We start from the raw sequence: 26,857 nt of genomic DNA, 5'->3' as shown, positions 1-26,857 counted from the left end.
GGGCTCCTGCAGCTGTTCCAGATGTGCTCAGTGAAAAGCTCTGCTCACAGGCAGGATTTCAGAGCTCCTGCAGCCTCCTGGACCCACCAGCTCATCCATGAAGCCTTGAGAAAGTGTGGCAAAAAAAAGGGAAAGCTCTTTGGGTGCTTCTAGATGGTTGTGATTATGTTCATAAGTTCTCACCTGTAGTAAGTTGAGTCAGTGTGCTGTTATCAAAATCATCCTTTATTCCTCTGTGGCCTTCTCCTCATCATTTGTTGTTCTTTTTCACATAGTAATAGGCAGCTGGATTAAACCTGGTTTGCATATATCATTTAAAGAAACTATATATAAAGAGTTTTCTTCCATCATAAGGAAGAAGTGAGATATTGCTACTTCCAGAAGTTTTTTCTGCTCTTTTTTATTTTTTCTGCTGTTAGATCAAAGTAGAAAATAGGTAAAATCTGAACCAATAACTTCCTTTTTGAGAATTTCAGAATTTTGCTAACTTTTAGTGTCGTACTCCTTCTGTCAATATTCATTTTTACTCAGGTCTCATCTGGGAGGGGACCTGGGCTTCCTGGTGGATAATTACTGACTTTTCCACTCCAATTCTCCTTGGCAGGTTCAAGAAATACAAGCAGGCAGGGAGCCACTCCAACTCCTTCCGTCTGTCCAACGGCCGGACAGACGACACAGGTGAGTCCCCCTGGTGCCACACAGGCTCTCCCCCACCTCTTATTTTTGTAGGCAAATATTTTTTCATTCCTATTTTGTTGTTGTTGTTGTTTCTGACCTCCTTTGTTCCATATTTTCCATGGGTTTGGCAGACTTGCACAGAATGAAGGTTTATTTCCCAGCTTTTGTTCCACTGATTCAATGTTTGCCCTCAAGTGGTTGATATTAAAATGGGTGATCACTTCCAAAATCACTACTCACATTCCTCTTGAGTTTTCACAGTGTTTCTTTGACTCAAATGAGAACCCTTTTTGAAAAAAACCCACATCTTTGGGGAGTAATTAAACATTTTTCTGGTCTTTCACATTAGAATGGTCTCTGATTAAAACTCAGATCTTCACACTGTGGATACCAAACTAATACTTCCAGGAGATATTTATTTCCATTATAAAAACATTTTGTACCTCCTAAACACGCACAGATGCACTTTAAAGCCTTGTGTAATGTCTAAATTCTTCTGCCCCTGAGCTGTGAGCCAGAGCTGACATTGAGGGTCTGAAGCTGGGCATCTCCATCCATGTGTAGGCACTGATTAAGATCAGAGGAGACCTCTTAAACTCAGTTCAGATGCTTTTTCAGCAGTCCTTCCACATAAACCAAACACCTTCTGAGAAGCACTAACTGGAATTCAGCACCTTTTTTATTTTATGTTGGCTGCTAAGACCTTCCCTGCCATCTTACCTCCCTGTAAACGGAGGTGTGAACTTCATAAACGCTCAGCTGTGTTGGTGTAACCCTCACGTGGCCTTTCTGGGCTCTGCTGAGCTGCACAAGCAGCAGCTGCCTCTGCTGTGTCCTCCTGGGAATTGTTTCACAGTGGTGGTGCCAGACTTTCCATGGGAGAGAGGGAGAAGTTGGAATTCAAAGCCAGGTGGTCGCCAGGCCCAGCACTGACTTGTCCTCAGTGCCCTGTCCTGCCTCTGGGACAGTGTAGATCCCAGAGTGTTAATCATCAAAAGATCACTGATTTTTTGGGGTTGGAAAAGTCCTTTAAGATCATCCAATCCAGCAGCAATGCCAAGGCCACCACTGACCATGTCCCCAAGTGCCACATCCACATGGCTTTTGTATCCCTCCAGGGATGGGGACTCCTCCACTGCCCTGGGCTGGAGAGCCCTTTCCATGAAGAAATTTATCCAATATCCCACCTGACCCTCCCCTGGCCCAGCCTGAGGCCGTTCCCTCTCCTCCTGTCCCTGTTCCCTGGGAGCAGAGCCCGACTCCCCCGGCTGTCCCCTCCTGTCAGGAGCTGTGCAGAGCCACAAGGTCCCCCCTGAGCCTCCTTTTCTCCAGGCTGAGCCCCTTCCCAGCTCCCTCAACTGCTCCTGGTGCTCCAGCCCCTTCCCCATGTCCATTCCGTTCTCTGGACACCCTCCAGCCCCTCAAGAAGCCCAGAAGTTTCCCCAGCACTGGAGATGCCCCAGCAGAGCCACCACAGGCACTGCCCTGGCCCTGCTGCCACCCCAGTGCTGCCACCAGCCAGGTGTCACTGCGCTCAGAGCAGCCTGGTCTGCTGGAAGCCATTTGGACCAAGATGCTCTTTAACACCCCCTCCAACCCAAACCACTCTCTGCAGACACGAGGACAACCCTAAAAGTGGCAGTGCGGGGTCCCTGTGCTCCCCTGGGCATGGGTGGGCAGTGCTGGCCATAGGGCACAGCTTGTGGCCCCTGTGACCCCTGTGTGAGACACAACTGCTCACTTTGAAAATTTAAAAAAGTTTATTAAACCTTGACAAAAATACAACAAAAGGACTACATAAGGAAAAATTCGCAGCACTGGGAAGTGCCCTTGTGGGTACCACATGGCCAGTTCATCTTCAAGATGGATGCTCAGTCTTTTATACCCCTGGGGGTTGCATCAGCCAGCCTTGGCCCCTCCAAAGTCTGTCAGTCAGCTCTTCTGTGCCATTTATCAGTGCAAACTGCTTTCTTGTCACTGGATTGGAGCTCAGGTGTTGCCATGCCTCACCCCCTCAGCATCCCCAAGCTTTTCCATTCCCACCTGCCCCATGCAAGGGACACCTGTGCAGCTTCTTTGTACCTGTCCTGCACAGCCCAGGGTGTGTGATGGCAGCAATACAGGGGGGAAAGGGAACTATGGGGAGAACAGAGGACATCTAAACCACAATAACATAACCATACATCACTAAAGCTTTTCTTAATATTCACACAATAGTCATCCCTTAATTGTGACAGCCAACCGTCGCCACATTTCTCTTCACAGAGAAAAGCAAGGCACAATTCTTCCCAAGAGTATTTCTGGGTTTCACATTCTCTGAACCTCAGAGAAAGAAAAAACAATTCTTATCTCATTTACTGCTCCTGTGTTGTTCACAAGTGGAATGCATGGTGGAAGAGTGTTTACCTGATGGGAATTGGTAATTGGATTCTGGTGTGAGTGTTTTGATTCACTGACCAACTGAATCCAGGTGTGTGTGTGTCAGGCCTGTCAGCTGGCAGTCACGAGATTCGGCACAGTGGAGTGCTTGGCAGATTCAGTTTAGATGTAATGTAATATAATATTATATTATATATATATAATATGTTATTTTATATATTATAGATATTATTCTATATATTCTATATATTCTATATAATATAGTATATAATATTATATTATATATGATGTAATATATATAATGTAATATTATATATAATGTATATTATATATATAATGTAATATAATATAATACAGTATAATAAAGTAATTAATTAGCCTTCCAATAGGATGGAGTCCTCCTCAACATTACTTCCCTGCCAGGGGGTGGTCATCTTGTTTCTATAGCATTACCCATCCATTATAGTTACTATAAGGTTACTATCCATGCATTATAGTTACTGTAATGGGTAGTTACCATAATGTTACTATCCATCCATTATAGTTACTCTAATGTTACTGTCCATGCATTATGGTTACTATAATGTTACTATCCATGCATTGCAGTTACTATAATGTTACTATCCATCCATTATCCGTCTGTAACACCTGGGTGTCCTTGCAGAGCCCCAGAGCATGCCCCTGCTCGCCCGCTCGCCCAGCACCAACCGCAAGTACCCCCCGCTGCCCGTGGACAAGCTGGAGGAGGAGATCAATCGCCGCATGGCCGATGACAACAAGCTCTTCAGGGAGGAGTTCAATGTGAGTGCCTCTGCTGCCCTCAGGGTTGGATTTAGGGTCTGCTTCTTGGTTTGGAATGAGAGGTGTGTGCTGAGGAAGGCAGGAGCCCCTCCTGAAATGGGAAATGTAAACCCCCTCCCTCTGAATTATTATAATTTTGAAATTAAGGGGCTGTCAGGCAAAGATATGGGAGTAGGAATAACAGTTCTTTACTAGGGAAGAAAATAAAGATAAAATTAACAATGTAATAAATCAAAACAGCGCTGACAGAGTCGGAGTAGGAGCTGGCATCCTATGTGTCAGGGTGGTGGCACAGCCCCATCCCATGGGGGCTCAGCCCTCCTGCAGTGCCAGCTGTGCTTCTGCTGGAGCAGGGATCCTGCACAAGGGGGGTGTTTTCCTCTGCAGCTCCAGGGCTGCTGGAGATGGGCCTGGTCTTCCTCTTGGAATCCAGTGGAAAAGGCAGCTGCTTCTCTGGGAATGCAGGGGAAAGGCTGATCTGGTGTCCCAGAATCTCAGATTGTATCCAGGTAGGAATGCTGGGCTCCTCCCCTGGGCGGAGCATCTCCCAATGGGATGATGGAATTTGATCAGCCATGCAGGGACACTCATTGCCCATGAACAAAAGATAATTAATAATTAATGGCCCATGAAAAGAAGAAATATCCTGGAGGGAGGATTGGTTGTGGAAGAGATAAAGAAAAGTGCCCAATGAACAGAAGATAACTGCCCCACCTTAAGAGATGGCAAACAGAATGCACACATTGCGTTGCAATCTGGGACAGGGGGTTTCTTAAAGGCTGAGCAGTGGCAGGGCTGATTCTGTCCTTGAATGTGTGACAAACTGCTCACCCTCATGCTCACTGCAGAAAGCAGAGGGTTTCTAGCAAACAGCTCTTCAGAGTTACATTTTCCTGGGTTCAGGAATGTTCCTGGATGTCTTGGGTTCTTCCAGAGCTCCCCTGCTTGCTGATTGCCTCCCAAGCTCTGCCCCCCAGCTCCCAGTCCTCATGGCCTTAAATCCACAACCAACCAAAAGAAAGCTTTGACAGAGAAACAGGAATGAGCCCTCTTATTTCAGTGAGCTGTTAACCCTGAAACACAATGGTGACAGTGTGTGGGACAAAGGCTGGCCTTCAGCTGTGAGGAGTTCAGGCATTGTGCTTGTCCCACAAGGCCAGAGCATTTCTTCAAGGATGGCCACAACCTCTTCTTGACATTGCTGGGCTTTGCAGCTTGTGACAATGGATGTGTTTTGCCTTGTCGATACAAAAAGAATGGAATGGAATGGAATGGAATAGAGTAGAATAGAATAGAATAGAATAGAATAGAATAGAATAGAATAGAATAGAATAGAATAGAATAGAATAGAATAGAATAGAATAGAATAGAATAGGTTCATTAAGGTTGGAAAAGCCCTCTAAGAGTATAGAGTCCAGCCATTAACCCAGCACTGCCAAGACCACCATTAAGTCATGTCCCCAAGTGCCACATCTACACTTTATTTTTTTTTAACACTTTCAAGGATAGTGACTCTACCACTGCCCTAGGCAGCCTGTGCTGGGGCTTGACAACTCTTTCTGTGAAAATATTTTCCTAAATATCCAATCTAAACCTCCCCTGGCACAACTTAAGATTGTTTCCTCTCCTCCTGTCCCTGTTCCTGGAAGCAGAACCCAAACCCCCCCTGGCTGTCCCCTCCTGTCAGGAGTTGTGCAGAACCACAAGGTCCCCCCTAAGCCTCCTTTTCTCCAGGCTGAGCCCCTTTCCATCCCCCTCAGCTGCTCCTCATCAAACCTGTGCTCTCAACCCAGGTCCAAGCCATGATATGGCACCATGAGAACAAGGAGAAGATAAAAAAAAGCCACTGCACTTTGTCCAGCTGCTACAAAACTTGATCCCTTTCCTGGTCGTGCTGTGATGAAACCAAATAGGTGCAATGGATGCCCAGGGAGGGGGATTTTTAGGGTTATAAATACCTGATTGCCCTGGACACTTCCTGCCATCCTGTCAGCTGGAGGAAGGGATGGTGGATACTTCCAGAACATTCTTTGCTGTTCAGAGAGGATGTGGAATAACAGTGCTGGGGAAGCACCTCCTGTGCTCAACTGGGAAACACAGGGACAGTGTCCCCTGTCCCTCCTCCACCAAAGGCCCCCTGGGGCTGCTCCTGCCATCACTGGGTGGGCTGGGGCAGGGGGGCTTAATCAGGTCACAATTAGCAGCACTGTTAATGGGGGAATCTCACAGGAGGCTCCTTGGACAGGAATCAGGGCTGAGCTCGTTGGTGCTGCCAGGTGGATTCGGAGCTGGAGGCTTTGCTGCCACCTCGTGTCCATGGATCAGGAGATTCCAGATCTCTTTCCAAAGGGATTGGCTCTCTCTGGTCCAGCCCAGCTATTTAAATGGTCACTTGAAGAGTTGCTGCTGGGGCGGAGGTGAGGGGTGTTGGTCATGGGGACACGTCCAGAGGGGCAGGATGCTCAGAGGTGGCACTTGCCAGCACATTGTTCCTGCTGTGCCATGAAAACCTCATGGAAAACCATTTTTTTTCTGCCATTTCAGGCTCTCCCAGCGTGTCCCATACAGGCCACGTGTGAAGCTGCTTCCAAGGAGGAGAACAAGGAGAAGAACAGATATGTGAACATTTTGCCCTGTACGTGTCAGAGCTGCTTGGATGGGGGGGGAAACACTCAGGGGTTCCTGCCAGGGCTACCCATTCCTGGTTTTGGGATGGGCAAGGGCACAGATGAGGGCATTTCACCTCCCAGGTGGGTGACTGTGTCTACTTTAGCTTTGGATACCTGTGAGGAGAAGCTCCATGGAGCCAGGAGGCCGTGGAGAGTGAAAGGAATGGGAAATGCCAGAAGGGACAACTCTTGCCTGCTGGCATTGGGCAGTGGGCTGGCTTGGGGTGCCCTCAAATATGCACTCTGTAGGAAAAAAACTACCTTAGACAAGATCTAGGACCTCTCTGGGTTTAAGCAAGAGGAATTTGGGGGCATAAAGGTGTTTTTGCAGCAGAGCCAGGAGCATGGGCTGCACTCCAGCACCTGGATTCTCACTAGGCCAGGTAGCAGCAGAGTGGAGGGGGTTGTCTTTAATGCAGAGTTTTAATTTCCCTCCAGATGATCATTCCAGGGTTCACCTGACTCCTGTGGAAGGGGTCCCTGACTCCGACTACATCAACGCCTCCTTCATCAATGTGAGTTTTGGGATGTGGAGGGGAAATCCCTGCCAGGAGCAAAACCAAGCAGGCTTTGGAGAGCTCTGGGGAACCAAGAGCTGGGCATTTCTGATCAACAAACAGCTGAAAAATCATAGAATCTTTGAGGTTGCAAAAGCCCTCTAAGAGCCACAAGTCCAAGCATTCCCCCAGCGCTGCCAGGCCACCACTGAACCATGTCCCCAAGTGCCACATCCCCAGGGTTTGAAATCCTTGAAGAGTGTGGCCAATTGATCATCAGTGCTTCCCAGGGCTGCATGTGGGAAGGGGATGGAGAAGAAATCAAGGAATCCAGCTGAAATGGAAGCAGCATTGTCCTGCTCTGCCCCTGGGAGGAGATGGGTCCTTTGTGGTTGTCACCATGGGGCTCCAACCAGCTGGAAGGGTCATGTGAGAGATGCAGCCACATGAAGCAAAGCAAGACTCAAAAGAGCTTTTTCCTTCCCTCTCCAGTAAATAAAATACACAAAACCAGTGCCTATGAGTTCTACAGCCCCTCTTTTCCAAGGATCAATGCTGATTTTCACATGATGCTCTGGATGCAGGGTCTGACTGCAGTGGAAGGGCTGTCAGGCTGCCACTCCCTTCACTAGTGCCTTGTGCCAACAAGTGGGGTCATTCCTGCATTATGTGAGCATGGGGAGAGTTTCTGTGGGAAAACAACCCTTTGCACAAGGATTTTCAATGATTTCAGCCCATCTTTGGAGCAGATTTTCCTCTCAGAGGCTGCAGCCCCTTCTCTGCACAAGGGAGAATGAGCAGCAGAGCAGATGCCAGCTCTGTTTGTTCCTTTAGATGCATTTAATGACTCTTGTGTTAGAGAAATATTAATTTCTCCTCCTTTTTCTTCTTTTCTTGCAGGGGTACCAAGAGAAAAACAAATTCATTGCTGCACAAGGTAAATTCTTGACTATTGCCATTGCTCTTTTGGGGGCAGCTGGGCTGGGTCCCTCTGCTCAGTGGAGCTGTGCCCCTCTACCCACAGCACAGCATCTTGCAGAGCTCCCCTGGTCTAAAGGAGGCCTGGCTGCTCCACAGATTGTTCCCAAAATTATTTTCCCAGTCAAAGAGCAGTGCTGGATGTCTTGGTGACAGAGAGAAGTCCTTCCTGTGCAGTCCCATTGCTGGAGGGTGTTACGACCTCTGGAAATTCTGCCAGGGAGCTGCTTAATTAAATCCCCCCAAATCACAGATTCATGGAATGGTTTGGGCTGGAAAGGACCTCAAAACTCATTCCACCCCACTACCATGGGCAGGGACACCTCCAGCTATCCCAGGTTGCTCCAAGCTCCCTTGAACACTTCCAGGGGTGGGATAGAGAGAAACATCCTTATGGTCTTCAGAAGTCCAAACACATCCCTAAAACCAAAATTCCCACTCAGAGGGTGGGGATCATGTCAGCAACAGGATGTTACCTGCCCATGGGAGTGTTTTGTGTTTCCTCTCTGGACTTGCCAGTGGGTCAGGGCATTCCTGGCCAGTTTCCCTGGCTCTGGCTGGAGAAGGAGGCTGGATCAGGTCCCTCAGCACTTCCAGGCTCAGGTTAAGCTTTGGCTCTGCTGTTCTCTTGGCTCACCCTGAGCCTCAGGCTTGGCAAGGGAGTGTAGGTTGAGTTAGCTTCGTGTCTGGCAGGCAGCAGGGAACTATTCCTGTGCCACACTGAAATGGGATCCCATGGCTAAAACCCAAAATCCCAGGGCAGGACTTGTGCAGACTCTGGGACAGCCACATCTCCCCTGGGTGACCTTGGGCAAGTCCGTGCTCTGTTTGTCTGATTTCCCCTTCTTGAGCTAAATATGGAATTCCTGACCATAAAACAAATCCAGATATTCCAGGTATTGTGTGATAGGATTATTCCTTGCATCAGGCATGCCCAGACACCACAGCACCTCCTGTGACCTATTGACAAAAAATGTGTTGGATCATCCCCGACATGTGGCATCACACGCTGGATCTTGGCCCCAAATTGTGAGAGGTTGATCCCAAAGAGGATTTTTTTGTTTTACCTTCCCCTCAGGACCAAAGGAAGAAACAGTGAATGATTTTTGGAGGATGATTTGGGAGCAAAACACAGCGACAATTGTCATGGTGACCAACCTGAAGGAGAGGAAAGAGGTCGGTGCCAGAAGCTTTCACAGGCTGGGATTTGACCCTATGGGCATATCCTGGAGCCATTCCCAGCCTTGTGGGGGTGTCCAGAGCTCACCTGCACCTGTTTTTTCCCCCCACAGTGTAAATGTGCTCAGTACTGGCCGGATCAGGGCTGCTGGACCTACGGGAACATCCGAGTGTCCGTGGAGGACGTGACCGTGCTGGTGGATTACACCGTGCGCAAGTTCTGCATCCAGCAGGTGCCAGGGGTCCCCTCCCCATCCCATCCCTCCCCTCTCCACTCTGGGCATCCCAAAGGTGTTGGCTCAACTCCTCCAAGGCTCTGTGAGAGCACAGTTGGGATGAAATGACCCCCAGTGTGTCGGTGTTCGCAGGGGTCTTATGTTGAGGGAAGAGATGTAGATCTGACTCCATGTTACAGAAGGCTTGATTTATTATTTTATTATATATATTACATTAAAACTGTACTAAAAGAATAGAAGAAAAGGTTTCATTAGAAGGATAGGCTAAGAATAGAAAACAAAGAATGATAACAAAAGTTTGTGTCTTGGCTCTCTGTCTGAGCCAGCTGTGCTGTGATTGGCCATTAATTACAAACAAGCACGTGAGACTAATCAGAGATCCGCCTGTTGCATTCCACAGCAGCAGATTTACAGCAGATAAACCATTGTTTACATTTTGTTCCTGAGGCCTCTCAGTTTCTCAGGAGGAAAAATCCTAAAGAAAGGATTTTTCATAAAAAGATGTCTGCGACACCCCAGCACCCATTTTTAACCAGAGTTGTTAAGAATTTATTCGTCCCAAGAGCCTGTTCACAGTGGTACCACATGGCTGTGCTGAGAGCAGGAAAACTGAGGGATGCCAGGGCTGAAATTCCATCCTGAGGTACTCCAGCACTTGCTGTTAGCAGTGTTTGTTCCTGCCCTCACCCACAGACACTTAATGCCTGAAAACAATCAGATTTAACCCCTCAGCTGAGACAAAATCCAGCGCTCTATGTGTTGGGTTTGATTGCTTTCCCATCTGTCACCTCATTTCCTTGTTCTCCAAGGAGACTCTGGGTGTTTTAGTCACTCTGTTTGTTTTCCTGTCTCTCTCAGAGGCAGGCAGGGAAGAGTTGGTGCCTGTAAACCTGTCTGGACTTTGAGGATGATCCTGCTGAGCCTCATCCTTTATTCCAATGGCCTGGATGTGTGTGTTTTCCTCCCCTGCCTTTAATCCAAGGATGATCTGGCCAGAGGAGTGCGAAAGGATGGAGAAGCAGCTTCTGTTTGAGCTTGTTGGGGATGAATTATGGCAGCTGCTGCCAGGCAGGATCCACAGGCTGGCATCTCACACCCCTCAGATGTGGGATGTGGTGCTGGGTGGTTAAAATGTCATGTTTTTAGAGACTGATCTGTCCCAAAGCCTAAGGCTGTGCCCTTTCAGCCATGGATGCTGCTGCTTAAGCTCCATCTCGGGTCTGCAGCTCCCTCTGTCTCTTCATTTTGGGGGAAGAAGGGAAAGCTGAGTATTCCTCCTTAACCTGAGTCCTCCTTTGCCCTGCAGGTGGGAGATGTCACAAACAAGAAGCCTCAGCGCCTGGTCACCCAGTTCCACTTCACCAGCTGGCCTGACTTTGGGGTGCCCTTCACCCCCATTGGGATGCTGAAATTCCTGAAGAAGGTGAAGACCTGCAATCCCCAATATGCAGGAGCCATAGTAGTGCACTGCAGGTGAGTCCTGGAAAGCATCTCCTATTTAAAAGGATTTTTTTTTTCAGTCAGGACTTTTTCATTATCTTTATTTAAATTTCCTGTGTTAAACAGGGGTGTTCCTCATGGGGACATGCAAAAAAATGCATGAATTGAAGGAAGTCTTGGAATCAGTGATTTTAGGGTGTTACAACCCATCTGGAGGGGTCATTTGGGTAGGCTGGATGCTGAGTGAGCCAAGGTGAGCACTGATGACATCTCCCTTGGCATGAGAAGATAACATCCCTCTTTGGGAGAAGGCAATATTGAGCTGGCAGATTGCCTGGAGCAATGGACTCACCTGGAGTGGTTTCAGGCACAGCAGCAACCCTGGGGGAGCTACAGGGGTTTCCACATTGCAATAAGGAGAATCCCCATGGTTAAAGGCAGAGATGGTCACATTTGCACCGTACTAAGTTCATTTTTTTTTTAGTTCTTGGGAAGCAAGAAGAAAGGACACAGATGGGCAACCAGCCCTGTATGACCCTCTCTGCTGGTTTCTGCTCTGCCTCAGAGGGAAGGGAGTCCCAGTGCTGAGCAGGTCCTTTCCCTGGAGAGCTCAGCATCTCCTTCCTCTGCCCCAAACCAGGCCATGGCAGAGGGTGGAGCTGGCTGTCCTTGTCCCAGCCTGGTGCACTGTGCTCCCCTTCCCTTATCTCTGTCTCCCACTTGGGGCTTGGTGACTCTCCAGCTGATTCCAAGAGCTTTGTCTTCCCTTCATGTCTGCTGGTCTCATTGAAGACAATCCAATCCCACCCCCTGCCATGGGCAGGGACACCTCCTACTGTCCCAGGTTGCTCCAAGCCCTGTCCAACCTGGCCTTGGGCACTTCCAGGGATCCAGGGGCAGCCACAGCTTCTCTGGGCACCCTGTGCCAGGGCTCCTCACCCTCCCAGGGAACAATTCCTTGCCAATGTCCCATCCCTTGTCGTGCAGTGCCGGGGTGGGACGCACGGGCACGTTCATCGTCATCGACGCCATGCTGGACATGATGCACACAGAGAGGAAGGTCGATGTCTACGGCTTCGTCAGCCGCATCCGGGCCCAGCGCTGCCAGATGGTACAGACAGATGTGAGTGTGCTGCTGCTGCCCTGCCCTCTGGGCTGGCATTTCCTTCATTTCCTTCACCCACTCAAGGCCTGTGTGAGGGTTGTGTCATCTCTCGTTTTGGGTGATTGTCTCAGTTTGGAAAGCCAGGTGTGTGCTAAGGAAGGCAGGAGCCTCCCCTGGAATGGAGACTGTTAACCCTCCCCACTCCACTGAATTGTTATAAATTTGAAATTAAGGGGCTCTCAGGCAACAAAAATGGGAGCAGGAAATAACAGTTCTTTAATAGGGAAGAAAATAAAAGGATAAATAAACAATGCAGTAAACTAAAACAATTCTGACAGAGTCAGAACACAACCTGACACCCTGTGGGTCAGGGTGTTGGTACCAGTCCAATTGGAATTGTGGCTGCAGCCCTCCTGGAGTGTCAGGTGTGGTTCTGCTGGAGCAGGGATCCTGTAGAAAAGGGTGTAGTCTTCCTCTGGGAATCCAGTGGAAGAAGAGGCAGCTGCTGTTCCTCTGGGAAATCCAGTGGAGAAGCTGTGCTGGTGTTCCAGAATCTCCAGATTATATCCAGGTAGGAATGCTTGGCTCCTCCCCCTGAGCAGAGCATCTCCCAAAGGGATGCTGTAGTTCTCATCAGCCATGCAGTGGCATTCAATAGCTGTTATCAGCAGATGTCACCTCCCAGGGGAGGAGTGATTGTGGTCACTCAAAGAGAGAGATAAGGAAAACTGCCCACTTGACAAAAGACAACTGCCATACAGATGGTAATAGAATACATCTTGCCTTGCAATCTGGAACACCTGCCCTCAGGGCAGGTATTTCCTTCACCCACTCAAAGGATGTGTGAGGGTTGTGCTGTCCCTCGTTTTGGGTGATGCTGCTCAGGGTCCTGCTCTTTTTAATCCCCTTTGCAGAATCATTAAATCATTTAGGTTGGGAAAGACCCTTGAGATACAGTCCCACTATTCTCCAGCACTGCCAAGGCCACCACTGATCCATGTCCCCAAGTGCCACATCCACATGGTTTTCACAGTGGTGGTGCCAGACTTTCCATGGGAGAGAGGGAGAAGTTGGAATTCAAAGCCAGGTGGTCTCCAGCATTGTCCTCAGTGCCCTGTCCTGCCTCTGGGAGAGTGTAGATCCCACAGTGTTAATCATCATAGGATCACTGATTTTTTGGGGTTGGAAAAGTCCTTTAAGATCATCCAATCCAGCAGCACTGTCAAGGCCACCTCTGACTATGTCCCCAAGTGCCACATCCACATGGCTTTTAAGTTCTTCAAGGATGGGGACTCCCAACACTGCCCCAGGCAGCTGTGCCAGGGCTGGAGAGCCCTTTCCATGAAGAAATTTATCCAATATCCCACCTGACCCTCCCCTGGTACAGCTTGAGGCCATTCCCTCTCATCCTGTCCCTTGTTTCCCCCTGGATGCCCCCTCCTGTCAGGGAATCTTGTGGAGCCACAAGGTCCCCCCTGAGCCTCCTTTTCTCCAGGCTTGGAGAACATTTTGTGTCACTTCTGCTTTGCTTGATGTGGTAAATAAAGAAACAGTCCCCATTTGGTGGCAGGAAGGTTGTCACTCAGTTTTTTGGGGTCTCAGAGAGTGGGCAGGGGTCGGTGGGTTTGCACTCAGCATGTGCTCACTGGGCATGGAACATGGCAGGGGAAAGAAAGCAAAGTAACTTGTATGGCTAGAGGGGGAGGTGCAGTTATAAGCAGTAAGACTAATTTAAAAATTAAGATTTCAGAAAGACTGAGACTTGATTTTACTCCTTTCTTCTCCCTGCAACCCTGCAGATGCAGTATGTGTTCATATACCAAGCACTTCTGGAGCACTATCTGTACGGTGACACGGAGCTGGAGGTGACCTCCTTAGAGATCCACCTCCAGAAGATCTACAACAAAGTGCCAGGGACCAGCAGCAACGGGCTGGAGGAGGAGTTCAAGGTGAGTGTGGCTGTTGTCCTGTCCTGGTGGATCTGCTGGGATGGTGCAGGGATCACCTGGCACTGGGTGGCTCTGAAAATCCCCTCTGCTTTTCTCCTTGTCCTGCAGAAGCTCACTTCAATCAAAATCCAGAATGACAAGATGAGAACGGGCAATTTGCCGGCCAACATGAAGAAGAACAGGGTGCTTCAGATAATTCCATGTAAGGCTTGTTTGGCTGAGGGTCTGGTGGGTGTGGGGACAGGAATTGGGCTGGAGAAATGGGGCAAACAGGGACCTTGTGATGTTCAAGGAAAAGGGCAGAGTCCTGCCCCTGGACTGGGGTCACCCAGCTGGGTGGAAAAGCAGCTTGGAGGAAAGGACCTGGGGGTCCTGACAGACTGCAGCCTGAACCTGAGCCAGCAAAGTGCCCTTGTGACAAAAGGGACAGTGGTGTCCTGGGCTGTGGGAGACAAAACTCTTCCAGCAGGTCCAGGGAGGGGATCCTGCCCCTCTGCTCAGCACTGGGGAGGCCACACCTGGAGCACTGGGTCCAGGACAGGAGGGACATGGACAGACTGGGGACAGCCCAGGGAGGGGGCTGGAGCATCTCTGCCCTGAGGAAGGGATGGGAGAGCTGGGACTGCTCAGAAGGAGAAGGTTCCAGGAAGGGCTGGGAGAGCTGGGACTGCTCAGAAGGAGAAGAGAAGGTTCCAGGAAGGGCTGGGAGAGCTGGGACTGCTCAGAAGGAGAAGAGAAGGTTCCAGGAAGGGCTGGGAGAGCTGGGACTGCTCAGAAGGAGAAGAGAAGGTTCCAGGAAGGGCTGGGAGAGCTGGGACTGCTCAGAAGGAGAAGGTTCCAGGAAGGGCTGGGAGAGCTGGGATTGCTCAGAAGGACAAGAGAAGGTTCCAGGAAGGGCTGGGAGAGCTGGGACTGCTCAGAATGAGAAGAGAAAGCTCCAGGAAGGGTTGGGAGAGCTGGGAATGCTCAGAAGGAGAAGAGAAGGCTCTGGGGCCTCATCCCTGTCCATCCACACCTGCAGGGAGGGTGCAGAGAGGACAGAGCCAGGCTCTGTCAGTGGTGGCCAGGGACAGGACAAGGGGCTGTGGGCACACAGCGACCACAGGAGGGTCCCTCTGAACAGCAGGGAACACTTTTTGGCTGTAGGGGTCACCAGGTGCTGATACAAATTGCCCAGGGAGGTTGTGGAGCCTCCTCCATGCCTGAAGATAGACTCAGACTTTCTCTGGACACAGATGGGCAACCAGCCCTGTATGACCCTCTCTGCTGGTTTCTGCTCTGCCTCAGAGGGAAGGGAGTCCCAGTGCTGAGCAGGTCCTTTCCCTGGAGAGCTCAGCATCTCCTTCCTCTGCCCCAAACCAGGCCATGGCAGAGGGTGGAGCTGGCTGTCCTTGTCCCAGCCTGGTGCACTGTGCTCCCCTTCCCTTATCTCTGTCTCCCACTTGGGGCTTGGTGACTCCCCAGTTAAAGGCCATACAGGTTATCCCAAATCTCAGATGGTTTTGTTCTGTTCCAGATGAGTTCAACCGAGTAATCATTCCAGTGAAGAGAGGGGAAGAGAACACAGACTATGTAAACGCTTCCTTCATTGATGTGAGTCTTCTCCAGTCTTCTTCCCATCTTCTCCCAATGGAAACCACCTCATTCTGCTTCCTTTGGGAAGAATTTATCCCAAACACCCCTTTTATGGGTTTTGTACAGCTCCCTCCCTGTGACTTTGCTTTGTATCACTGGATGGTGCTGGTTTCTTTCTCCAAGAACCACCCAGGTATATCCAGCTCCTTGTGGGAGAGGAGAGTTGGAACCTGAGCAGAACTTCCAAATCCTGAGCTCATTTCTGTCCCTCTGGGCTCTGCTGATGGCTGTGGAGAAAGGATCCATGTATCCATGGAAATAACACTGGCCATTTGATCAGAAAACATCCACCAGATTAGCTTAGGGAGCAATACACAATCCCAAAACCTTGGAGAGGAGCCAGGTCAATCCCATTACACCTGTCTGGGTGGTGGCAGGAGGAGAGGCAGGGAGGTTAAGTGCTGTCCTCACTCTGAGGAGGAGATAAGTGATTGCACATTCTTCTCTCCTGAGCAATCCTGTGGGCTCCAGAGAGACATCTCAGATGAGTATTGATCTCCATGCAGTGATGCCAGTGCTGGCCAAGGCACAGACCCTGCTCTTTTCCAGCCCAATTTCTGTTTTCCTCTCCTAATGACACAGGGCTCTTTTTTATTCCCCCAAAAAGGCAATCGCTTTAGTTTGCTCACTAAAACCAGTTTATTGCCAGTTCTAACATCCCTAATTAATTGTCCCCCAAAATCTCCTTTGCTGGCTGCCTGCTGTGGCTGTGGGAGCAGCCAGGAGCAGCTGCCTTGTTGTGCATCCAGATCAGAAAATTTCCATGGCATGTAAGCAATTTGGGCTGAGGATTCAATTTCCTGCCTCTGCTGAACTTTGCTTAAATGACAAACTCCAAATGACGAAGCATCTGCAGTCACAGTCTGCAGGGAGGGCACAGGGCAGTCACAGGGGTTTGGAAACAAAAACTCTTTGTGGCTGTGGAAGAGCCAGAGTCATCCAGCCTTCCTGCTGGTTTTCACAGATCGTAGAATGGTCTGGCTTGGAAGGGACCTCAAAGATCATCCAGTGCTGTTTAGTTTTGCTTGCTTCTTCCAAAAATCCCTGTGACATTTTCGGGATCCCCTGTGGCAGGAAGGAAATGATGAATCTGACTCCATGTTCTTAGAAGGCCAATTTATTATTTTATTATGTTACATTAAGGAATGCTATACCAAATTTATACTAAAGAATAGAGAATGGATACTTACAAAAGGTTTAACAAGATAATAATAAAAACTTGTGACTGACTCCTCAGAGTCCGACACAGCCTGACCATGATTGGTCATTAAGTCAAAACAATTCACATGTTGGATAAACAATTTCCAATCACATTCCAAAACAGCAAAACACAGGAGAAGCAAATGAGATAATATTGTTTTCATTTTTCTCTGGGGCTTCTCAGCTTCCCAGGAGAAGAAATCCTGGCAAAGGGATTTTTCCAGAAAATATGATGGTGACAAATCCCAAATAAAAATCATACCTGGAGTACTTTGAGTTAAGGCAAAGCTCTGCTCCAGAACTTTCAATATTGCTTAGGTGTGCTGGAAACTCAAATGGATAAAGCTATGTGTGTGTAGGGGGTGTGATCCTCCCAAAATGGAACTGAGCTTGGTGGGCCAGCTGTGTCCACGAGGTTCCTGCTGCTGGTGCACTGACCCTGCTCCCAAATTCCAGGGGTATCGCCAGAAGGATTCCTACATCGCCAGCCAAGGACCGCTGCAGCACACGATAGAGGACTTCTGGAGGATGATCTGGGAGTGGAAATCCTGCTCCATAGTGATGCTGACAGAGCTGGAGGAGAGAGGCCAGGTAAGTTCCTGGGTTATCTGCACTAAACACCAGGGAGATAAAGAAATGAAGGAACAGAAGGAGTTTGGAATGGGATGATCCTTAGGGTCCCTTCCAGCCCAAACCAGGCTGTGATTCTGGGAGTTTGTGAAGCCTGTGGGATCCCACTGTTAGCATTCAGAAACACATAATCACAGAATGATTAAATGCAGGGGCTTTTATTGAGGAGCTCTGGGTGTCAGGGGTACAGACCCAAAGCTGACTCCAACATGGTCTCTCCAACACATTTTTATACCCTTATCTTTATATAACTACATAATAATTATTAAACTTATATTGTTCTATTGTATGCATTGATCTCATCCAAGCATGGATTCTTGTAATCTCCATCAAACCCCCCAAACATAATTTCTCATGATTCTTGTTACTGTGAGGGGTCCCAGTTGTTAGTTTTTCTGGGTCTGGATTGAAGGCACTTGAGACAGTAATTCATGTTCAGACTCAAGTGTTTATTATTTCTTATCACTAAAACAGCTTCACCCCTGTGAGTTTGGCAGCTTTTCATTAGAAGGCACAAAATGGCCAACAATCTCTTGTTACAAGGTCTTTTAAGACTAAACTATCCAATTAAGAACTGACAACTAGATTATTTCCCTTTTAACCCAATAACTGATCCCACAGAGCTCACAATGCAGACTTTTCTGCCCAATTACCAAATGCCACCCAAACCTATGGAGAAGGAGGAAGAAGAAGCATGAAGAAGAAACCCAGGACAACACCCTGTGCCTTCCATCTCCCTTCCATCTACAACACACTAAAAATCCCAAAACCTAAATTTCTCACCAAGTGATAAACCTACACTGCTCTCTATAATCTATTTCACACTTTTGTGGATTCTGCTTTACCTTGAAGTCTGGAAAACTTTCTCCATGAGTGAGGGTCAAAGTCAGTGCTCCCCTGGGGGTCAGGGCACCCCAGAGCAGACAGAGAAATATTCACAGTGCCATGGGTTTCCACAGGTACAATTAAACAATAATCATATCCAATTGCCAAACAATCATTACAATTAACAATCATATAATTTATCATAGTCATTAAACGATTATACAAGTGCAGTTTTGCATGATCCAGTAAAGCTCAACACCACCTGGGGTTGGGCAGCTGCCAGGAGATTCTTCTATCCAAATCCATGGGAAGAATAGGGATTAGTCACCCTGTAGCCTCCTTTGTAAGAGCCTGAATGAGAGATGAGGGACTCCAGGGGCTCTCCAAAATGCAGTTTATTCCATCCAAGGTGTCACAGCAGTCCAGGTTTGTGGGTGACAGAGCTGTGCCTACAGCTGTCAGCTCCAGCTGCAGGCAGGCCTGAGACCCTTAGTTTAGTTTACAAATACATTCTATACTTTTCTTTTGCTCACAATGCATTCTATACTTTTCTTTGCTGAGCATCTTCATACAGTAGAATCAATCTATACCTTAACTTTTATCTCTAGCCTATCATAACTACTGTAATTACCATATTCATGTTACTGTTCTCCAATCACTAAAAGTCAGTACATTACAGTTTAAGCTAGAAGTTGTTTTTCAGTTTTCTTGCAGTAGAAAATTCTGAGACCTTTTTTCTACTTGCAACATTTGCTGATTTGTTTGCCTGTGCTCTCTTTCTGCTTGGTAAAAACATCTTCTTGTTTGAGGTGGCTTTATCCTTTGCTCTGTCATAAAAACCCCTTCTAACTAACACACCCTTTGCTTCCTTGGTTATCCAGTAAGAGTGGCTCAGCAATTCTTTTCTTCTATATCCAAACTTGCTTCCATCTCTATTCCTTCATCAAACTCTACACCCAAAAATCTTTCTGCTAAGCACACACATCTGTGAGACTTTCTTATCAAAACTTTCATCCTTCCCAACCCTCCTGTGCTGCCTCCTCAGGAGAAGTGTGCCCAGTACTGGCCGTCCGACGGCTCCGTGTCCTACGGGGACATCACGGTGGAGCTGAAGAAGGAGGAGGAGTGTGAGAGCTACACAGTGAGGGACCTGCTGGTGACCAACACCAGGGTAAGAGCCTGGCTGCACCCCCTTGGTGTGGTGGGTGGTGTTTGAGGGTCCCCAGGACAAGAGAAGAGATGAGAATCTTGACCTTCGTGTTTCAGAAGGTTGATTTATTATTTTATGATATATATTAAAAGAAAATGATGTATTAAAAGTATGCTAAATAAATAGAGAGAAAGGATTTCATCAGAAAGCTGGAAAGGAGTGAATAATAAAATCTCGTGACAGACTCAGAGAATCTGACACAGCTGGCTGTCATTGGCCATTAATTAAAAACAATTTCACATGCTGGGTAAACAATTCTCCAAATCACATTCCAAAGTAGCAAAACATGGAGAAGCTGAAAGGATTTTTCAGAAAATATGTCTGTGACACCTGGGGACCTCTGCATGCTCCTGGGTTTCACTGCCATGAGCTGGTGTTCCATCAGCTCCCCATTGTCCCAAAGGGATTTTATCCCTATATCCCTGTCCTGCTGCTCATTCCTGCTGCCCTCACCAGCAAGCCTCCCTCCTGCTCCCCATTCCCCACACTTCCCCTGCTCCTTACCCTGGGAATGCCATTCCTCCACAAGCAGCTTTCCTACAAGGATTTTGCTTGCCTCTTCCAAAAATCCCTGTGGTATTTTTGGGGTCCCCCATGGCAGGAAGGAAATGATGAACATGACTCCATGTTCTTAGAAGGCCAATTTATTATTATATTATATTATATTATATTATATTATATTATATTAAAAAAAATAATTATAATTAATTATATAATAATATATTATATTATATTATATTATATTATATTACATTACATTACATTACATTATATTATGCTATACTAAAACTTATCTCCCTCCGGCTCCCCATTCCCCACACTTCCCCTACTCCTTGCCCTGGGAATGCCACTTCTCCTCAAGCAGGAATTGTTATCCCAAAGCCCTGAGCCCCTGGGTTCCTGGGTACAGATCCCTCAGCCTGACCTGGAGCTGTGCCCTCCCCACAGGAGAACAAGAGCCGACAGATCCGACAGTTTCACTTCCATGGCTGGCCAGAGGTTGGGATCCCCGGAGATGGGAAGGGGATGATCAACATCATTGCAGCGGTGCAGAAGCAGCAGCAGCAGTCTGGCAACCACCCCATCACTGTGCACTGCAGGTAAAGCCTGGCTGGAGCAGCTGGGCCACCCCTCTGAGGGGATCTGCTCCACCAGGAGCTTGGGAGATGGTCACAATCCCAAATTGTGTCCTGGATAAAGTGGGAGAGGGTGGGGTGTGGTATTTTTGGGGTTGTTGGGAGGAATGATGAATCTCATTCCATGTTCTTAGAAGGTTAATTTATTATTTTATGATCTATATTATATTAAAGAATACTGTACTGTATTAAAGAATACAGAGAGGATACTTAGAGAAGGTTAAAAGATAATAATGAAAACTCATGACTCTCTCCAGAGCCCTGACACAGCTTGATGGTGATTGGTCATTAAATAAAAACAATTGATATGAAACCAATGAAACAACCATCTGTGGGTAAACAATCTCCAAACCACATTCCAAAGCACCAAACACAGGAGAAGCAAATGAGATAAGAATTGTTTTCCTATTTCTCTGAGGCTTCTCAGGGATTTTTCCAGAAAATATGGCAGTGACACTGAGGCAGGGCTGTGGCTCCTCCAGTTCTCCAGAGCTTCCCACGGGGATTGTCCTCTGGGCAAAGGCAGCAGGGGTTTTCCCTCAGCTCCTGGTTTCTCTTTCCCAGTGCTGGAGCAGGAAGAACGGGCACCTTCTGTGCGCTGAGCACTGTCCTGGAGAGGGTGAAGGCAGAGGCCATCCTCGATGTCTTTCAGACAGTCAAGAGTTTAAGACTACAGAGGCCACACATGGTGCAGACACTGGTAGGTGCCTCCTGCCCCACCAGAACCTCAGCAAGGCTGGGCTGGGGGTCTCAGTGTTGAGCAAAAACCTCTTTGGTTCAAGGTTTTTGCTCTCCATGAAAGAGGGAATGAGGGGAGATGTGGGTTCATCATCCCTGGGAGTGCCCAAGGCCAGGCTGGATGGGGCTTGGAGCAACCTGGGACAGTGGAAAGTGTCCCTGACCATGGAAGGGGGTTGGAGCAATCTCAAGGTTCCTTCCAACCCAAACCATTCCAGGATCCATGATTCTGTGAGGGTGGGCCAGGAGCTGCCTCCCCTTCCTCTTGTTAAGGCATCAAATGCCTTTTAAGCACTGAGAGAAGTTGTAGGAACCTCCTTGGGGACATCCTCAGCCACAGTCCATACATTAATGAGCTGAAACTCCTGGAGAAGTGTCCTGGAGTGGCTGTGGAACCCTGCACATTGGTAGAGTTGGGGCTGGGTAGGATCTTGCAAGAGGGATTTGCTCAGGGCTTTAGAAGAAAAATCTTTTGGGATCCAAACAGAACCTCAGAGAGGGAAGGGGAAAACAGAATTCCTTTTGCCATGGGTACCCCAGGAAGGGTTTGGGGGTCACAGGGAGGTGGGACCTGCTCTGGACACCTGCCCAAGCTGTCTCAGGTGTGGATTTTCCTGCTGTGAGCCTGTTGTCTCTGAACTCCCACAGGAACAGTACGAATTCTGCTACAAGGTGGTGCAGGAATACATCGACGCCTTCTCAGACTACGCCAACTTCAAGTGAAGAAAAACAGGAACAAAAAATCCACACCCACCCTCCCTGAAATGACAGAAGAGTTGCCTTCTTTAATATTTTGTAATATTCTGTTTGTTAATATACCCCCCCAAACAAAACAAAAACAAAACCTATGTGTATATATCTTAACTGTTTTAGAGGTTGGTACCATAAGCTTCATATTAGCTGGAGATTTTATATGTAGCAAAGTGTTAGTGCAGATACTGTTGGCTCCTTTTTTTCCAATGTTTTATTGGGGAATTAAATAGCTTGATGTTTGGATTAATATTGTCATACCATCTCTCTTCTAGAGAGTTGATACAGCCTGTTATTTTGTTTGTAAATCTCTTTTTTCTTTTTTTTTTCTTGAGGGAGTAAAACCTTTTTAAAAAAAAAAAAAAGGAAAGAAAGATATCCTGGATCTCATCTGAAACAAAACCCAAACCCTCTCCACCACCATAACCCTACCAGCACAAGCTTTTCCAAACCTGCAGGGAAATGGTTTCACATTTTTCTGCTGGTCAGCTCTAAAAAAAAAAAAAATAAGGAGAAAAAAAAAAGCTCATTCTGTGTGTGTGTTTATATATAAATACCCTCATTTTTGTACCAAAAGCTAAAAACTTTGCTCCCTCAGGGTCAGGCCACCATGTACTGCTGGTTTGGAAACTGTAATTGCCACACAGCAGCACCCAAATGTTGGGATTTCGACCCCAAAAAAGCAAAGCCCAGAAAACCAAAAGGATTTTTGCTCCCTGAAGGAAAGGTCTGTGTGTTTGGAGCTGGATTTTAGAGCAGGGATTGGGGTTGGCCCTGTGGCCCTGAGCTGAGGGTGGTCACTGCCATCCCTGCTGGGGCTCTGTGCACCAGGTGAGCTCCAGCCTCAGCTGCTGGGGGAGATTTCCAGTTATTTTTCCTGGCATCCTAAGAGATCACAGAATGAGGGAATGGTTTGGGGTGGAAGGGATCTCAGAGAATATCCAATCCAATATCCATGACAGGGACACCTTCCACTATCCCAGATCTCTCCAAACCTCATCCAACCTGGCCTTGGGCACTTGCAGGGATCCAGGGGCAGCCACAGCTTCTCTGGGCACCCTGTGCCAGGGCCTGCCCACCCTCACAGGGCAGGATTTTTCCCAAATCCCCACTCCAGGCCTGCTCTCTTTCAAGAAGAATCCAAAGGCTCAAGAAATATCCTGAGGACCAGGGGTGCAGCACTTGTATCTTAGGAAAAAAACAGGTTAATATGGGTAATTTTATATATTTCTTATGAAGCAGAGGCTGAGGAAACACCTTCCTTGTCCCTCCTGCAGTCAGGGGCACCATGGCCACGTTAATGGGGGAGCTCCATCCCCTCTGCAGGCACTGGGAGAACTGGTTTGGAGCAGAGGCTTCACCCCAAGGATTTCTCTGGACACCCCTAACAGTGCTGGGGAGCACAGGATGGGTGGCAGGGCCCAGGAATATTGACAGGGATGTTCTAGGCTCAGGATATGGGGTTGAAATTTAGGAAATTCTGGGGAAAACCAGCCCAGGAGTCAGAGTATCCAAGTTTTTTTCAGCTTTTTCCATCCAGGCAGGATTCAGTGGAGGCACACAGGCAAGGGGGCACCCTCAGCCACACAAAACACCCCCAAAAGTTGTTTTGCTGCTGCCACCATCCCCACTCCATCACCTGGTACCCCTCATGAGCCCCAACATCACCCCATTGCCAATAAATTCCAACTCCTAAATTCTGGGGGCTTTGGGCCAAGGCTGTCAGACACCCTCAGAAATAAATGTGGTGACCCCAAAGAAATGGGGACCCTCCTTGAACAGGGGGGCTTCATTTGTCCCCACAGATGCTCCACCCAGGAGCATGGACCACCCCAACAAGTCCCTCCATTTCCCCTTTTTTCCTTCATTCCCAGGATCTCAGGGGGTTTGGGGAAATTTTGGGGTGCCAGGAGCTGCCTTGAGCTTTTGCCACAGCATCTGCCCTGGCCCCATCCTGCATCCAACTGCAAATATCAGAGAGATGAGCAGCTGCTGGAGATAATCCAGGGCCAGATCCTGCCTAAATCCCCTTCCCAAACTCTGGCACATCCCCTGAGCTGGGAGCTGTGGGCTCCATGGCCACTGCCAGCCTCCAGCCCCACTTTGAGGGTGACAGATTTGAAATGGGGGCAGAACCAAGGAAACGGGGGCTGGGAAACTGAGGCACGGGGAATTTGCTTTCACCAAGAGCATCCCTGGAGCTGCAGAGGGACAATCTGCATCCATCCCTTTCCCAGCTGCCAGGAAATGGGAAATGAGCTCGTTCTGGGGGGTCCCCAGGGCAGAATCCCCAAAAAGGGGTCTCGGGGTGCTGTTCTGTGGTGCCAGGGGGATTTGGGGACAAAGAGGCACCGGGCACCGGCACGGGGAGGTCAGTGCCATCAGCGAGGTCACTGTCCCCCGGGGGAACGGTGGCCGGGCCGACGTCACTGTCACCGAGCCCTTCAAATAGCGGTGCCTGCCCTGCCGGCCGCTGCCACCACTGTCACCACCGCCACTGTCACCGGCACCGCCACCGCTGCCACCTCCGGCCACCACCGGCCCCCGCCCAGGTGAGGCTGCCCCGGCCACGGCACGGGCCCCGGGTTGGGGGGTCCTGCTTGCCCCAAATCAGACCCCAAATGGGATCTGGGGGGGGTAGGGGGAATGTCCATGCTGGATCCAAACCCCAGCAGCAGCCCGGGGTGCTGAGCCCCTCCGGATTCTCCAGCCCCAAAGGGCACCCAGAGTGCTCATCCCCTCGGGATCTGCATCCCAAACCCACCCATGGGTGCTCATCCCCCTGGATCTCCATCCCAAACCCACCCAGAGTGCTCATCCCTTCTGGATCTGCATCCCAAACCCACCCATAGGTTCTCATTCCCTCTGCATCTCCATCCCAAACCCACCCCAGTCCGCCCACGGGTGCTCATTCCCTCTGGATCTGCATCCTAAACCTACCCCAAAGAGATGCTGGGTGATCCCCTTGGGATCTGCATCCCAAACCCACCCCAGTCCACCCACGGGTGCTCATCCCCTCCGTCTCCATCCCAAACCCACCTGTGGGTGCTTATTCCCTTGGGATTTCCATCCCAAACCTACCCAGAGTACTCATCCCCTCTGGATCTTCATCCCAAACCCACCCATGGGTGCTCATCCCCTCTGGATCTGCATCCCAAACCCACCCATGGGTGCTCATCCCCTCTGGATCTCCATCCCAAACCCACCCCAAAGTGATGCTGGGTCATCTCCTCCTGCATCTGCATCCCAAACCCACCCCAGCCCACCCGTGGGTGCTCATCCCCTCCATCTCCATCCCAAACCCACCCCAAAATGATGCTGGGTCATTCCCTCTGGATCTGCATCCCAAACTCATCCCAAACCCACCCATGGGTGTTCATCCCCTCTGGATTTGTATGCCAAACCCACCCATGGGTGCTCATCCCCTTGGGATCTCCATCCCAAATCCACCCAGAGTGCTCATCCCCTCTGCATCTGCATCCCAAACCCACCCATAGGTGTTCATCCCCTCTGGATTTGTATCCCAAACCCACCCACGGGTGCTCATCCCCTCAGAATCTCCATCCCAAACCCACCCACGGGTGCTCAGCCCTGCCGCAGCCCCCCGGGGATGTCCCCGGAGCGGATGCCGGTGGGACAGTGCCACCCGTGTCCCCGCAGCCCCCCGGCCATGGCACCCCGCGGGTCGCTGCTGCTGCTGGCGCTGCTGCTGCTGAGCTGCGCCCCGCCCCGCGCCCGCGGCCAGCACTGGTCCCACGGATGGTACCCGGGGGGCAAGCGGGACCTGCGCACCCCCAGCGACCTCCAGGTAGGGTGTCCCCCGCGGGTCACCCCCCTCCGGCTCATCCCCGTCCCTGCCGGGGTGATGCCCACCCCGCCTGTGTCCCCATGCCCAGGGTTTGTGTGTCCCCCGCACCCTGTCCTGGGGTTAAAATCCTTCTGGATTATCCCTGCCCGAGTTACACTGCCCCAAATTATCCTCCCTGGATTGTATCCCCTCGGAATTACATCCCTGTCCCGCGATTATCCCCTCCGCTGGATTCTTGGGTTTATCTCTGCCCCAGGTTAAGCCCCACTGCGGGTTTATCACCCCCACGGGTTAAAATCCCCACCCAAATTTATTCCCCTGCCTGAATTATCCGGGTTTATCACTCTGGGTTATCCCCCTCCCTAAATTATCCGGGTTTATCACTCTGGGTTATCCTCCTCTCTGAATTATCCAGGTTTATCACCCCCACGGGCTAAAATGCCCCCCGTTTATCCCCCTCCCTGAATTATCCGGGTTTATCACCCCCTCAGTTTATCCCCCTCCCTGAATGATCCCCCCCCTCCCGGTTCACCCCCTTTTCCCGTGTTTATCTTCCCCTCCCATTTCCCTTCCTCCCCGAATCCCCCGCACTTTATCCACCCTGAAATTCCCCCCACTCCCGGGGTGATCCCCCCCCCCCCGAATCCCGGCTGCTTTTCCCTCTTTTTTCTCCCCTCTCCTGCAGGTCCCGTCCCCTTTGGGGCGCTGCCGTCCCCTCCCGTGTCCCCCCCGGCGGGAGGAGCCGCTGCCGGTGAGCGGGAACGGGGCTGGGGGTCCTGGGGGGGTCCCCGGGACCGGGTCTGACCCATCCTGGGGGTCTCCGGGAGCGGGTCTGACCCATCCTGGGGTTCCCTGGGACGGGGTCTGACCCATCCTGGGTGTCCTGAGGGTCCCCGGGACCGGGTCTGACCGACTCTGGGTGTCCTGGGGGGTCCCCAAGACCGTGACTGACCGATTCTGGAGGTCCTGGGGATCCTGGGGGTCCCCGGTACTGGGACTGACTAATCCTGGGGG

General features: G+C 49.7%; 1 protein-coding gene across 3 annotated transcripts in view; it reads left to right on the top strand.

Annotated features, from left to right (window-relative positions):
- PTPRA (protein tyrosine phosphatase receptor type A) overlaps window positions 1-22,027 on the top strand; it is a 126,700-nt gene extending 104,673 nt beyond the window's left edge. For all 3 annotated transcript variants that reach the window (XM_030947014.1, XM_030947013.1, XM_030947015.1), the window contains 17 exons: window positions 605-678; window positions 3,722-3,858; window positions 6,403-6,493; window positions 6,966-7,042; window positions 7,925-7,961; window positions 9,081-9,178; window positions 9,295-9,414; window positions 10,724-10,890; window positions 11,845-11,980; window positions 13,762-13,911; window positions 14,020-14,113; window positions 15,428-15,504; window positions 17,203-17,337; window positions 19,247-19,372; window positions 20,360-20,511; window positions 21,112-21,247; window positions 21,934-22,027. In XM_030947014.1, coding sequence (XP_030802874.1) covers window positions 605-678; window positions 3,722-3,858; window positions 6,403-6,493; window positions 6,966-7,042; window positions 7,925-7,961; window positions 9,081-9,178; window positions 9,295-9,414; window positions 10,724-10,890; window positions 11,845-11,980; window positions 13,762-13,911; window positions 14,020-14,113; window positions 15,428-15,504; window positions 17,203-17,337; window positions 19,247-19,372; window positions 20,360-20,511; window positions 21,112-21,247; window positions 21,934-22,008 — 1,882 coding nt within the window. In that variant the 3' untranslated portion in view covers window positions 22,009-22,027. The remainder of the gene's footprint in view (window positions 1-604; window positions 679-3,721; window positions 3,859-6,402; window positions 6,494-6,965; window positions 7,043-7,924; window positions 7,962-9,080; window positions 9,179-9,294; window positions 9,415-10,723; window positions 10,891-11,844; window positions 11,981-13,761; window positions 13,912-14,019; window positions 14,114-15,427; window positions 15,505-17,202; window positions 17,338-19,246; window positions 19,373-20,359; window positions 20,512-21,111; window positions 21,248-21,933) is intronic.
- The last annotated feature ends 4,830 nt before the right edge of the window (window positions 22,028-26,857 follow it).

This window comes from Camarhynchus parvulus, chromosome 4 (assembly GCF_901933205.1).
Source record: "Camarhynchus parvulus chromosome 4, STF_HiC, whole genome shotgun sequence".
In the NCBI taxonomy this organism is placed as follows: Eukaryota; Metazoa; Chordata; class Aves; order Passeriformes; family Thraupidae; genus Camarhynchus; species Camarhynchus parvulus.
The sequence above is the reverse complement of the archived record's forward strand: the minus strand, read 5'-3'. Positions and strand labels throughout refer to the sequence as shown.